The following is a 14,650-nucleotide window of genomic DNA, read 5'->3' on the forward strand; positions in this document are numbered from 1 at the left end:
ATGTCTTCATGCGTTGCAGATGGAATGCACTCGCATTGCCGTTGTGAAATGAGTCTATAGCTTTGAAGTTCTCACCTGTTGGAATACTGCAGGGTAGATTCACTGAGATTCTGGTGACAGTAAGTCCAGTACAAAGGGGACTGCTTCAGGCATGTCCTGACACCCAGCTTACTTTAGGAGGATGACAAAGCGGCAGCTGAAAATTGCAAATGTACAATTTAGGCATGCCGTGATGCCTCACAACACAGGAACAGCAACCCAGCAATGGCTCTCGAGGCTGAATTTTTAACAAGGAGGCAGTCACAGAGCTGTGCAATCAGCTTAAAAATGACTTGCCAACAACCACTCACATGGGCATTGCAAAGTCAGTGGCCATCAAGGTGCGTAATCACCACCTTCTCAAGGGTAATTAGGGATGGGTAATAAAAATGCTGGCCTAACCAATGACACCCACATCCCATGAAAGAATATAAAGTAAAGGTGACCTCAGTTTTTGTTCCTGTGGGTCTTTCCAGGCTTCCAGTGGGGCTGTTATCGAGATGGATCAAGGAGGTCACAATTGCATTCATTCAGCAGGGCCAACAATTTAATCTCTTTTTTTACTACTGACCAATAGTTGCACTGAGAGAACAATGATAATTTGTAGACCTGCAGGACTAAGCGCCATTAGCTTCCATCCATGTCATCCCTTGGGCCACTGTAACTCAAAAGGGATTTTTTAAAATTGGGTTGTGGACATGGTATGTGAAAGCTCTCACAATGCCATCATTTCAAGGCAGTCATCTGTGCCATTTTTACTTGAAGGAGAATGATGATTGGAACAATGACAATATGGAATTCCAGGGCTAATGATACCAATGCACTAACTACTAACTGAAATGCAATGAAGTGCACACCAGTTAGAATTAACAAACGTACTTCTTTGTCTTACATTACACCACATCCACATTAAAAAAAACAATGTGAATTCTTCTAACGAGTCAAAGAAGTTATCTAGGTAACATCTAAACTATACAAACCAGGAATGTTCCACATTTGATCCTTGACCAATACTGAGTTTACTGATCTCAATGCATCTTTATGCAGAGCTTCACATCTGGACCAATCTAGGAAAATCTCGCAATGTAACTGCCCCCACTCCTAATTATCAACTGCAGTGTGGTCCACAGCTTGGCTAAAGATCTCCTGATGTGGTTCAATGATCAGGATAGGAAGGCCATGACAGAGTATTGGAATGAAAAGGTCACTGAGAAATTAGCAATTGCAATAAAGTAATGCACATTTTACCAATTCCATACATCTGCTAAGGAGGGTTACAAATACTTAGGTCAGAATTTTATGGTCCTGTTGCGGTGGGGACAGGGCCATAAAATGTGGCGAGCCGTTCAAAGCTCCATTGACTTCGGCGGGTCCGTAAAACCCTGTCGGTGGGAGGGGCCGTAAAATTCTGTCCTTAATTTCTATCTACCAAGTAACTACATCTAAATCATCTTGTCCAACTGACACTCAGTTCTTCAATACCATATACTGTCATCTTTTACTGGACTCCTACAGTATTGTAACTAATGGCCAAGAAATATTCAACACAATGAATGAAATGAGGGCAAAAAAATCTTCTATTATGTACTTTGTGAATGTTGCAGCTTAAGTTGGACAATACTGTCCTTTGCTGTTTCTGATTTGTTTCAGATGTGTTAGACATACCCTGTTGCTCCTACTAAGCAATTTCCTTTGGAAAGAGTAAATATGTTGGCTGACTGCAGGTCCTCATTAACAGCTTTCAAGGTTTGTGATGGCCCTAAACAAAAACAAAAATACCTGGAAAAACTCAGCAGGTCTGGCAGCATCTGCGGATAGGAGCACAGTTAACGTTTCGAGTCCGAATGACCCTTCAACAGAACAGTTCTGCTGAAGGGTCATTCGGACTCAAAACATTAACTGTGTTCCTCTCTGCAGATGTTGCCAGACCTGTTGAGTTTTTCCAGGTATTTTTGTTTTTGTTTTGGATTTCCAGCATCCGTGGTTTTTTGCTTTTATCTTTGTGATCGCCCTGGTTGTTTCTTAATTGTGAGGGCTCTGGTGGCTGAGTGGTGCTGTTAGCCATCTATCTCCATGTATGGAGCGCCAAGCACCTCTTGAAATGAGGGACAGGGAAGTAACATAAATCCCACGTGGGCCTTTTCTCCCCCGTCCTTGCAGTACTTGTTTTGTAAAATTAACTTTCCTCATTCTGTGATGCACAGTTCTACAGTTATTTTACTGATTCTACATCTGCCTTTGTTGATTCATTACTATGTCAGGTAGTTCCTAACCGTAGTTCACAGCTGATTCAAGAGGATTGCACTTCTCCCTTTTCATTGACTGGCTCAGCGTTTGGGACAGGTAGCCCACATTTTAGTTCACTGATGGAAAAGTGCAAAACTGTGAGTAAACCAGTAAGAGGACCTTTTTATCTTGCTGTTGTTTCTTAATTCAAGATTTAATGTACTTTCAGTCTTTTCCAAATAAATAATTTGCTCAGTTTCCTCCTGCATATATATTCTTTTTTAATTGTCACAAACAGAAGGCCTAATATCTATTTAACCTTAAGTTTCTGAGGCAAATAGTAATCTCTCTATTACTTAAACTGAGATCAGTTAACTTAGTATGGGTCAAGGATGAAATGTGGAACATTCCTGGTTTGTATAGCTTAGATGTTGTCTAGGTAATCTCATTGACTCCTTGGAAAAATTCAGATTGTTTTTCTAATGTAGATGTATTGCAGTGTACTAAGTTTGAAACAGTTTGGAAACAATCATTTTATACTGACTCATTGGGTTTCTCTGCCTGAACTATTATCCAGTTGAGAGCAAAGGGAACACATGGTGCAAGCAGGGTTGTATTCCTCATGCAACGAACTAGCTAACTGACTTTATCTATTCCCATTATGCATGGCACAACAACATTTTTATGGCTGTATAAAATAAAAAGAATATAATTAGCCCAACACTCGTTCATGTCGGACAATTGTGAAGCAAGCCCACCAACTTCCTCCTTCCATAGAAACTGTAGTTGAAGTTGCATAGTTTGAACAAGCTAACAAAATAAACTTCTTTACCAGGTGACCTTCATCTGATTTGGGCCATGAAAATAAAACAAATCTCTTTTCTTAAAACACATGATCTGTTTGTTTTGCCCCAGTGTTTGCTGTAGTAGTTTTTCATGCACGGGTGTAGCCTGATGCAACTCAAGGTCACAAGTACAAATATTATGCTTTGAATGCATTTTGACAGAAAAGTGAGGGTTTATTGTGAAACAACAAGTTGAATTGAAGTTCTTTCTGCATCCCATTTCTCTGTTTTAGACCAGCTTCTTTGTGAAAACTGTCTGCTGTCTGAGGGATTGCAGCTTGACCCAATGTCGAAACACAATTATCTGATTATCATTGTCTTCTTGACATATAGTAAGCTGGGACACTCCAGATGGTTTGATTCCAAATGTACTTTCTGATTCAATCCCTGAAAGGATTGGAGTACAACATCAATCAAAAGACATTTGCCACATTTTGGGATTTTCTTTTCACCATTTTTTTCTCCACGAAGAATTGGGGAGAAAATGTTACGTTTAAATGTTGAGTTTTTAAAGCGAAGTGTGAAGTTGAATAAAATATGAAAAAGCAGCTAGAAGGAAGATGGTTATGTGTTAATAGAAGTTGGTTTCTCTTAAGAATGTAAATAATAAGTAGTTTGCAAGTCCTACTTGGTAATCAATACCTCATACTCATTTTGCTGAAGGTGTCCTTTATTGTAAACACTCAGTTGGGGTTGGCAAGAATAGAACCTTGGGTCAGTCAGTCAGGTTTTAAACAGAAAGTTGAGGGCAAGTGTCAGGCAGGCTCCGAAACCAGTGCAAAAAGTTAGTTAACAGTTATTTGTTTCAATTGCATATTCACAGCTGTCAGGAAGGATGATGTATTATTATGCGAAGACAAATTACACAAATTGAACTAAGTGCTATATATGTGCATACAGCTTAACGTTTTGAATTAGCCTTGTGTTAATAAGTGTTTTCACAGTCCATCTATAAAGAGATTGAAAAGCACAGGTATGAAATACACAAATATCAAGTTCAGATCACAAGAGGGTACTATTGCTGATCAGTAATGCTGCTGTCAGAATGGACCACTGTGCTAACATGTTTTAGTGGATATTCATAGAAATGCTGCATACAATAACGTTGTGTAGCACCAATGTGTAGATCAAATGTCATGGATTTTTTAAATTAAAAAATATATATTTTATTGAGTCAGTTGCTCCAAAGAACCAAATCACTGCGACCGTCTCAAGGTAAGGATTCAAGAAGGCAGCAGGAAGAAAAAGATGCTAATGAGTTTTTCTTTTAGCCAATGCATTGCTGGCAGGGAAAACATTAGTTTGACAGGGCAGTAGAAATGACACCACTCTGCACTGTGCAGATTTGTGCAATCACTGCAGGAGAGGACAGTTGGAGCCAATGTTTTTTATTTCTACATATTTTATTACTCCGATTCCCCAGAGTTTGGGCAATGCAATAAATTACTCAATACCACTTCAGTTTTAGTTAGTAAATCCAAATTTGTTTAAGATTTAAACTTTAGAATATGAATTATGATGATTCTGATTCACATTCAAAGGAAAACTGCTCTCACCATGAGTTGTCATTATTGGGAATCACTAGCAAGGAATAACGTTAGCACTTGGACACCTGTGAATGAAAAATTAGGCTGGCCTGGCTAATTGGTCTTCCATAAACAGAGTGTTTTTAGGGTTTGTGGTAAAGTGTTTTCAAGAAATGTACATGATACTGCACCGCAATGCCGTTCCAAAAACATCACACTGTAAAAATTAATAAATTCGCATTGCAATGGTGCTGAAACAGTTTCACATGAGTGAAATTGTTTTCGGACTCCTTTTGGGAAATGTGTACAAAATGTTATAGCTCAGAGAATGATTACAACTGATGGACACACTTCATTTAATTGCAGTAAATTTCTGAAGCTCTAGACCAAAAATATTTTTTATTTTTTATGTCTCAAATTTCCTAGTGGTTTACTCACATTATGTTATGATTCTCGATGAGGTGAGGGAGACAGAACTGGAAGTGTGTGGTTCACCCACTCCCGCCTGTGCCCTTTCAGCACAGTGAAACGAGCATAGGCAGGCCAATTAGTGTTGGGAAGCGGGCTCTGTGCCCAATTAGTTGTGTTGGGTGGGATGTCTGGTGGGAGAGGGGTTAGGACGTGAACCAGAAGTTGGTCACAGCCACCCATTTAAAGGCCCCCTGTCCTCTCACTCTCTTCTTACATATAATGACAGCCTAAAAACTGTGAAGAAATAAAGTCTACGAACAGCCAAATGCAGCCACATTCAGCAGCAGACTCTGCTGCTACATGCAGCCATGGTTCCATTTGCAGGCGTTTTCATCTGCCTCTGTACCACATCCGCATGCCTGGTGTAAATCACTCCCAATGCTTTTCCCATGTGACTACCAAAAAATGGAGTGGGCAATGTAAAATTGCAGTCAATTACTTCTTTAACAAACTGAATATCTTATTTGTTGTTTTTTTTTCAAAATGGTGGGTGGGCTTCCAATTTTGACACCTGCTTATCTTCCATATAATCGGAAATTGGTGGGATAACATTGGATTGTTGATCTGATATCATCATGTGATATTTTACATAAGCACGGGGGAGCTCACCCGATTTGCAGCCATAAAATCCAGCTCATTATCCTTGACAATAAAGCACACACAGGCAATAATTTTTGAAACTTTATTTTGCTTGCTCCATACAAAAAAGCCTATGAGAGGTATGAGACCCTATGACAAAGGATAAAAAAACACTGATTAGTCTGAAAAATAGTCTCTCTCCTCTTTCCTCTTTCCTTTTGGTGAATCTGTCCCCCAACTTCCGTTCTGTTATTTATTCTTGCCTATCATCCTGGGCTGAATTTTGAGATCATCGGGCAGGCACGGTGGGAAGGTTTGGGAGCGGCCAGGAAAAGGTCAGCTGCCCGTGATGGCTCCCGACCGTGAATTCATGCTGGCTGGCCAATTATCAGCCAGCCAGCGTGAACGGTACACTGAAATGCTCAGAGCTGCCGGGGTGGGGGCAGGAGGAGGGCGAGCGCGGAAGTCTGCACGTGCGTGGGGGAGCGGGCACTGAAAGCTCCCTGAGGGGACAGAGCTGCCTCAGGGAGCTGAAGAAGTGGAGAAACGAAAATAAAGGTTTTAAAGATGATAGAAACATGTCCCCACATGTGATTCCGTCACGAGAAGAGGGACATGTTTAAAATGATGGTGAAAAATATTTAATGGCTTTTTATTTACCGTAGGAAACCTCATCCCGCCCATGGATGAGGTTTCATTAAAAATGCAAAGACCACCTGACCTATTCGCCCACCAACCGAACAGTTGAAAGGGCAGCGAAAAATACAAATTAACTAGTCGCTTAAGGGCCTTAATAGGCCTCTTAATTGTTGACGGGTGTGCTGCCGATTCTTGTGCACACCTGCTGACTGAAATATTACTCGAGTGCTCGATGACGTCTGGTCCTCGCCCAACGACATCCCGCGCTATTTTACGGCCGATCGGGTCGGGCTTGCGCCCACCCAACAAACGTAAAATTCAGCCCTCTGTGTTTTTCACCTCCCATTTTTATCACACACTACATTACCTTGTGTATCTTCATGATTCTTTCTCTGCTCCTTCTGTTTCTCTCACACCATTCACTGCTATTCCTTTTTGTTCTATTCCTTGTCTCTTTTTCTCCCTGCTTCTCCCCTTCAGTCTCTTCTCTTTATCCTCGGTTTGTGTATGTCTGTCTTTAGTCTGTTCTATATTCTGCTCCTATTCTGTCAGCCTTTCTTCCTTCTTTGTATTTGTCCTTCTTTGTCTTCAGTATCCCTCTCTCCACCTGCTCCTTTCTATCTCTTTTCTCCTTCCATTCTCATTGTCTGTTTCTCTATCCCTTTTCCCTTTCTCTCCTCCCCTCCATGTTCCTATTTTTCTTCTCCCTCTCTCCCTATCTCATTTTCTGGTTTGCTTTATGCAATCCCTTATCTCTTTCTTTTACTGCTCCTTCCTTATGATTTGCTTGCTCTTTCTTTGTTCATTTGCATTTAGTCACACACATTATCCTTTTATACTTTATTCTTGTTCTTTTTTTGGTTCATTTTGTTTTATCTGTATTTCTTTATCTATCTATCTAATTCATTGTTTTCTCCTACTGGTTCAGTTTGACTTGTTTTCTCTCCAAATTCTAGTTTGTTGCAGCTCTCTTCTCTTCCACACTCCTCTCTTCTCCCCTATCTCCTGCTAACAGTCATTGAATGCAGAAGTGCACTAGGAAGGCCTTTGGGACATCACAGCCCTCCGAAGGACCTATCCACTCTGCCCTATTCCCCTTCCTTTTCCCCAAACCCTTTTCACCAATGATAAAGAACAGTGCAGAGAATCCAAATATAATACAGTTTAAACCTGGATAACCAGCCAGAAATTGCATAAATTAATTATTTGGAGTGATCTGATGAAACTGAAGTATTTTATGCACCAAAAAAGCAACTTCTCTGAAGGTAAATTTATCATCCAGTGTAGCTCTAGCCATGTTCCCCCATGATTAAAATGTATTAAGGCATACTCTGCAGAATAAAATGCATCAAATCAGAAGGCTTGGGGTCTTAATATAAACTTATAACACTAACTTGTAGAATTGCAAATGAAACGTTTGTGTTTCCATCCCACCTTAAACATCTTCTCACCCTGTCCACTGGTAGTGGCAGCAGCCTTCCAATCTTTGTCGACAGGTTTGGAAGCTGATTGATGACAAGCCATTTGATCAAACGAAGAATACAACAGATGGGGAGAGGCCTCATAAGCAAGCCCTTATAGTGCCTGCCTGGGATTCAAACATATCACTCCAGCCGGGAGGAATAGTTACCTCTGTTGATCCTTGTTCTGCTTATTTCCAGAAAACTATTGGTTGTAGCATCCCATTGGAGATCAAAACTGGGGCATTGCTGCACTATATCTGGCTCAGTACCACAGCGTTTAATGTATTCAACAATGGAAGCTTCATGGGATACTATAATCTAGATTTATCAAACAACCCAATTACTCCAATTTTGAACTGATAGCATATCAATAGCTCTGAAGAAGGGTCATGCAGACTCGAAAGGTTTACTCTGTTTCTCTCTCCTCAGATGCTGCTAGATCTGCTGAGTTTTTCCAGCATTTTCTGTTTTTGTTGCAAACCAATACCAGTTAAGCTGCCCGTTGGTGTTTTTTGATGCATTTTCATTCCTTACAAATCAAAAACAGTGTAAAAATCAACCAACAGGTGAGGAAACTACACAATTAAATATCCTGCCGCAGCCTTTTCTGTCACTCTTCAACACATCACTCACTGTCCAATAGCAGTAATTTTAATCTTAAATGTGACTACAAAACTTGGCTAACCACTATTGTCCCGGTTGCTCGATCATTGCCACCGCCTCTGGCATGGATTTTTCATGTGCCACCTTGAGTCTGACCTGCCGGGGTGTTCTCCACCAAAGCATCATTGACATGGAAGAGGCCATAAGGTAGATCCGTAACAAGAAATATAGCAACACAAAACTGCTTCTTAACAGTATGGGCCTTACTGCTGATGAGGTGCAAATGAGGCCCTGAACCGTAACAGTTAGAAGAAGCCACTAACTGCAGCATCTGCTTATAGGTTAGCCTCACAATGACAACTGCCTCAAATACACCTGCAGTATTTTGTCTATTACACGATAGGAAATCTGTGTAAAGAAATGCAAGGAATATCTTTGCTATGAAGATACTGAAGCACCAACACACAACTCCAGGGACATACAAATTTTTTCAACATATTTATTTTCAACCTTTTTATTTTCTTTGCTTCTCCCTTTTTGCAATCCTTACATCTCAATTCTATCTAATGTTTATCCATTTGGTGAAGGCTGTGGGCCAGGGGAAAATAGCAGACTCCTGGAACTTGCTTGGTCCAAGGTTAATGCAGCAGCAGCAAGGAAAAGTGTGTGTGCATTGCAACAAAAATAGGAGAGGCAGGATGCTGCAGCAACAGTAAAAGGTGGCCATGTTACAACCTCGAAGCACTGAGGGGATGGGCTTGGCATGAAGTGATTTGATCGAGAGAGGCAGTGCTACAATACAGGAGCAGCACTAGGCATTCCTAAAAATGAGGTGTCAACCTGAAGCTATAAAACAGGACTACTTGCATGCCAAACAGCATAAGCAGCAAGTGATAGACAGAGCTAAGAGATCCCACAACCAACAGATCAGATCTAAGTTCTGCAGTCCTGCCACATTCAGTTGTGAATGGTGGTGGACAATTAAACAAATCATTGGAGGAGCAGGCTCCACCAATATCCCCATCCTCAATTATGGAGGAGCCCAGCACAGCAGTGCAAAAGATAAGGCTGAAGCATTCACAACAATCTTCAGCTAGAAGTCCCGAGTGGATGATCCATCTCGGCCTCCTCTGGACTCCTCAGCATCATAGATGCCAGTCTTCAGCTAATTTGATTCACTCCCCGTGATATCAAGAAACAGCTGAAGGCATTGGATACTGCAAAGGCTATGCGACTGACAATATTCTGGCAATAATACTGAAGACTTGCGCTCCAGAATTTACCGCGCCCTAGCCAAGCTGTTCCAGTACAGCTCCAACACTGGCATCTACCCAGCAATGTGGAAAATTACCCAGGTATGTCCTGTACACAAAAAGCAGGACAAACCCAACCCAGCCAATTACCGCCCCATCAGTCTACTCTCGATCATGAGTAAAGTGATGGAAGGAGTCATCAACAGTGCTATCAAGCGGCACTTGCTTAGCAATAACCTGCTCACTGATGCCCAGTTTAGGTTCTGCCAGGGACACTCAACTCCTGACCTCATTAGAGTCTTGGTTCAAACATGGACAAAAGAGCTGAACTCCTGACGTGAGGTTAGAGTGACTGCCCTTGACATCAAGGCTGCATTTGATCGAGTGTGGCAACAAGGAACCGTGGCAAAACTGGAATCAATGGGAATCAGGGGGCAAACTCTCCGCTGGTTGGAGTCATACCTAGCACAAACGAAGATGGTTGTGGATGTTGGAGGTCAGTCATCTCAGCTCCAGGACATCATTGCAGGAGTTCCTAGGCCCAACCATCTTTAGCTGCTTCATCAAAGATCTTCCTTCCATCATAAGGTCAGAAGTGGGGATGTTCACTGATGATTGCACAATGTTCAGCACCATTAGCGACTTGTCGGATACTGAAGCAGTACGTGTCCAAATGCAGCAAGGCCTGGACAATATCCAGGCTTGGGCTGATAAGTGGCAGGTAACATTCGCGCCACACAACTGTCAGGCAATGACTATCTCCAGCAACAGAAAATCCAACCGTCGCCACCCATGTTCAATGGCATTACCACCACTGAATCCCCCACTATGAACATCCTGGGGGTTACCATTGACCAAAAACTGAATTGGACTAGCCATATAAATACTGTAGCTACAAGAGCAGGTCAGAGGGTAGGAATCGTGTGACGAGTAACTCACTTCCTGACTCCACAAAGCCTGTGCACCATCTACAAGGCACAAGTCAGGAATGTGATGGAATACTCCCCGCTTGCCTGGATGAGTGCAGCTCCTACAACATTGAAGAAGTTGGACTCCGTCCAGGACAAAGCAGTCTGCTTGATTGGCACCACATCCACAAACATTCACTCCCTCCACCACCACGCACAGTAGCAGCAGTGTGTACCATCTACAAGATGCACTGCAGGAATTCACCAAGGCTCCTTAGACAGCACCTTCTAAACCCTCGATCACTACCACCTAGAAAGACAAGGGCAGATAGATGGGAACACCACCACCTGGAAGTTCCCCTCCATGTCACTCACCATCCTGACTTGGAAATACATTGCCGTTCTTTCACTGTCGCTGGGTCAAAATCCTGGAACTCCCTTCCTAACAGCACTGTGGGTGTACATATACCACATGGACTGCAGCGGTTTAAGAAGGCAGCTCACCACCACCACCTCAAGGGCAACTAGGGATGGGCAATAAATGCTGGCCCAGCCAGTGAAGCCCACATCCTGTGAATGAATAAAAAAAAACACCCCTGCCACTGTCAACATTTTTCAACTTCAGTCTGACTTTTTAAAGGAACCTTACTGTATCGTAAATTCACATTTTAAATTTTCAAATTTGTGGGAAAAGTCACATATTCGACAGGATGCTCATCCTTAACAGTATATGGGTGATGTTTTATGTGGTTTCTCTATTGGAGGGGATTATGAACAATTTATCTTGATTTCGTGATCTGCATATTATCTAGAGAGAGTACTGATTTATTAATGCTTTAAGTAAAATACACCAAGCAAACCTTGCCATTCAATTCAGTTGGTATAATTTGTTCATGCAAGGTTGTCAAGTCACACAGAAATTAATGGCAGTCTTCTAGGACCAAGACAAATGACATAACAACAAGTGGGATTGGGATTTTGTAACTGAACTACATGGGAGTGTCATAGTTTGCGTGTATTAAAAATAAATTTACAAATCACCAATTCCAGATTTCTCATCCGGTACATAAGGAGTCATTCTGCATCTAAGCAAGGAACAGGATTCATTCAGAGAATCACGGGTGCACAGCACATTATTTTCCATCTATTATAATTAATGGACAGAAATTCAAAGGCTGTTGATCTGCAATTTCCTAAAATATGTACTGTGCAGGTGCCATTCCCCTCAGGAAATGCTGGATTGTAGAAGCACCCCTACACTATGTACTTGCTAGTGAACTATTGTGGACTGACCATTGCTCTTTGCTCTTTCAGTGATGGAGGAGTTGATTGTGGAACTACATCTGTTTCTGGAACTTCTTGACCATGAATATCTAACCTCATCTGCCAGAGAGAAAAAGACTGCAGTCTGCAACATCTTAAGGAGGATCAAGTCAGTGCGCGGTAAGTGCACAACCACCATACTCAGTTGATCAATTTTACTTTTAGAAGAATTGAACAAATCACCAAGGGCTCCAAAATTCCAGTTTCCAATGGCCCAATGATGGTGGATCTGTTGAGTGGGGCCAGCATTTGAGGGGAAATTTAGGATTTGGGGCAGAAATTCAGATTCTACTCCTCATAAAGCCACTGAAATTCTAGGAGGGGGTGGGCGAAAGCCAATCTGCTTCCTTCACCCTTCCCTCAGCCAGATGACTTCCAGAGTTGTCCATAACATGCCATTAGAAGACCTCTAGCAAACCCTACACTGACTGAGGGCTGACATGGGTTCCATTGAGGCTCTTATAATAAGCTGCATAAATTAACGTAATCGATTACAAAGGGATGTTCAGTTTTCAATCTGGGAAGGGTAAAGTAACTTCAGCCCTGTATACTGAATTTGGAAGATTTCACAAAACTAACATTACCATAAAGTAACATTTAGTTGTTAACTTCTGGTTGAAAGTATCACTAAACTGGCCTGGGCCTTATGCTGGCAAGTCGGAGTGAGCCTGCCACTTGTCCCACTGCATCCACTTTTTGGGGCAGAATTTAATGCCCATTCCCAAGCTGAATATAGAGAGGGTGGGGGGGAGGGGGTTGTTGTATTTGATCAGGTGGAAGGATGTTGGGTAGGGACCCCTCCCCCTTCCCGCTTATGCTCCAATTAAGCCTGGAGTGGGAGGGCTTGTGGGCAACTTTCCTGCCCTGAAGCCAATTGGGGCCCTTAAGTGAGTACTTAAGGTGTTCACCCCAGTTAATACCAAGGCTAGAGAGATGTGATATGCTTGTCACATCAGCTAAGCCAGCCATGAGCTAGAGCAGCTCAAATAAAAAACACATTTAAAAGCATTATTTTTGTTGAATTTTCTCTCCCCCAGAACAAATTCTCTGCTGCTGGTTTTTAACCAACGGTGGGCAGGGCAGTCAAAATGTGGGAGAGTGTGCAGAGTAAAACCTGGGCTCCCAGAGTTGGGGCAGTGGAGGTGGGGGTTGCTGGGGACTCCTTGTTGTCAGACACTAGGTGCCTGATTGAGGGACCCAGCATCGGAAAGGGTTGGGCGTAGAGGTTTTCCCAGCTGAGAGCCTCCCCTTGACCCTTTCTTTCAACACCCCGACCCCCAAAGCCAGTGATGCCCTCTCAGTAGCCCTCTCAGCTACCACAGTTCCTGGTAGCGCTGCCTGCAATAGAGAGCTCCGGCCTCTGATTGGCTCGCAGCTCAGGCGGGGTGGGATTTCCGCCCCTGGGGTACTTGATCCTGAGAGGCACTTAATATGGCGGCCTTCCCCAAAGAAGGCGATGTGGGTTTGCACCGGCTCTCCAGCTGACAGGAGAGACTCCAAGATCCTGGATTAAATTCCACCGATGAACTGTCACCCCAGTTAATACCAAGGCTAGAGAGATGAGATATGCTTGTCACACCAGCTAAGCCAGCCATGAGCTAGAGCAGCTCAAATAAAAAACACATTTAAAAGCATTATTTTTGTTGCATCTTCTCTCCCCAAGATTTCAGAACAAATTCTCTTTTTTGAAAAAAATTTCATAACTGCTGAAAACAAATAATTGATTTTCCACCTCACTGATTACAGGATTCCCATCATAGATGGTTTCAGCTGTTCTTACATTCCAGTTGTAGATATGGATTTGTTGGAAACTGTGGTTTAATTTGCGTTAAATCTTCAACCCATATGCTAATCACTCCAGTTGCTGTTCCTAGTAATAACTCCCACATTCTGACCTGAGTTTTCAACTCAATTGTGTGACTTGATGTGAAGATTGTCACTTACTGCAGCCAAGAAACTCCCATTGGGTGTGCTGTGCTGGCAGTTTCAAGAGAAGTGTTCAGTGTAAATTTGAAAGTTTATTGGCTCACAAATAGTTTCATGTGACATTCACAACATTCCTTTGTCTGTTATTTTAACTGAGCAATGGGTTAATGGATACATTTAAATAGTAAATAGAATGGCATACAAGTGAATTATGTACATGACGGCTAATATTACCAAAGATAATTTCTAGGTATATAAAAGAAAGAAAGACTTGTCTTTATAGAGTGACTTTAATGACCACCATACATCTAAAAGTGCTTTACAGCCATTGTTGGAGTGGGCTGGGAATTGCCCATCCCACTGTACCTCCATTGGATCATCTTTCTGGGCTCCATATTTAAATCGCACCCACACACATCATTCACTCTTTGCATCCTTGGACTGTTTGTGGCGAGTGATGGCCCCAAAAGGTAAGAAGCCAACTGCCCCCAAGTTCAGCAACACTGCACTGGGGCTACTTCTGGATGCTGTGGAGGCACGCTGGGACATTCTTTACCCTCGTGATGGCAGAAAGTGGTCCACCAATCTCACCATGCCAGCTTGGGATCAGATCGCCAGGGTGGTCAGTGCCAACATTCCTAAGAGGAGGAGGACCACCATCCAGTGCAGGAAGAGGATAATTTATTTCCTCCGCTCCGCCAGGGTAAGTCAACCTTCTCCTCACTCTCAACTCACTCTCACAAGCCTATCAGGCATTCGCAGGGTTACAGTCTACAGGAATCTCACACACTACCGGCACAGGGGACATCATCACTGACTCTCTCACATTTTTTGACATCTTCATCTCTT

General features: G+C 42.5%; 1 protein-coding gene across 5 annotated transcripts in view; it reads left to right on the forward strand.

The window, feature by feature from the left end:
• The window catches only part of afap1 (actin filament associated protein 1), a 284,152-nt gene that overhangs the window by 122,554 nt on the left and 146,948 nt on the right, over positions 1-14,650 (forward strand). For all 5 annotated transcript variants that reach the window (XM_078542197.1, XM_078542224.1, XM_078542234.1 and 2 more), the window contains exon 2: positions 11,867-11,995. In XM_078542197.1, the coding sequence (XP_078398323.1) occupies positions 11,867-11,995 (129 nt within the window). The remainder of the gene's footprint in view (positions 1-11,866; positions 11,996-14,650) is intronic.

Source organism: Cetorhinus maximus, chromosome 1 (genome assembly GCF_964194155.1).
Source record: "Cetorhinus maximus chromosome 1, sCetMax3.hap1.1, whole genome shotgun sequence".
Classification (NCBI taxonomy): Eukaryota; Metazoa; Chordata; class Chondrichthyes; order Lamniformes; family Cetorhinidae; genus Cetorhinus; species Cetorhinus maximus.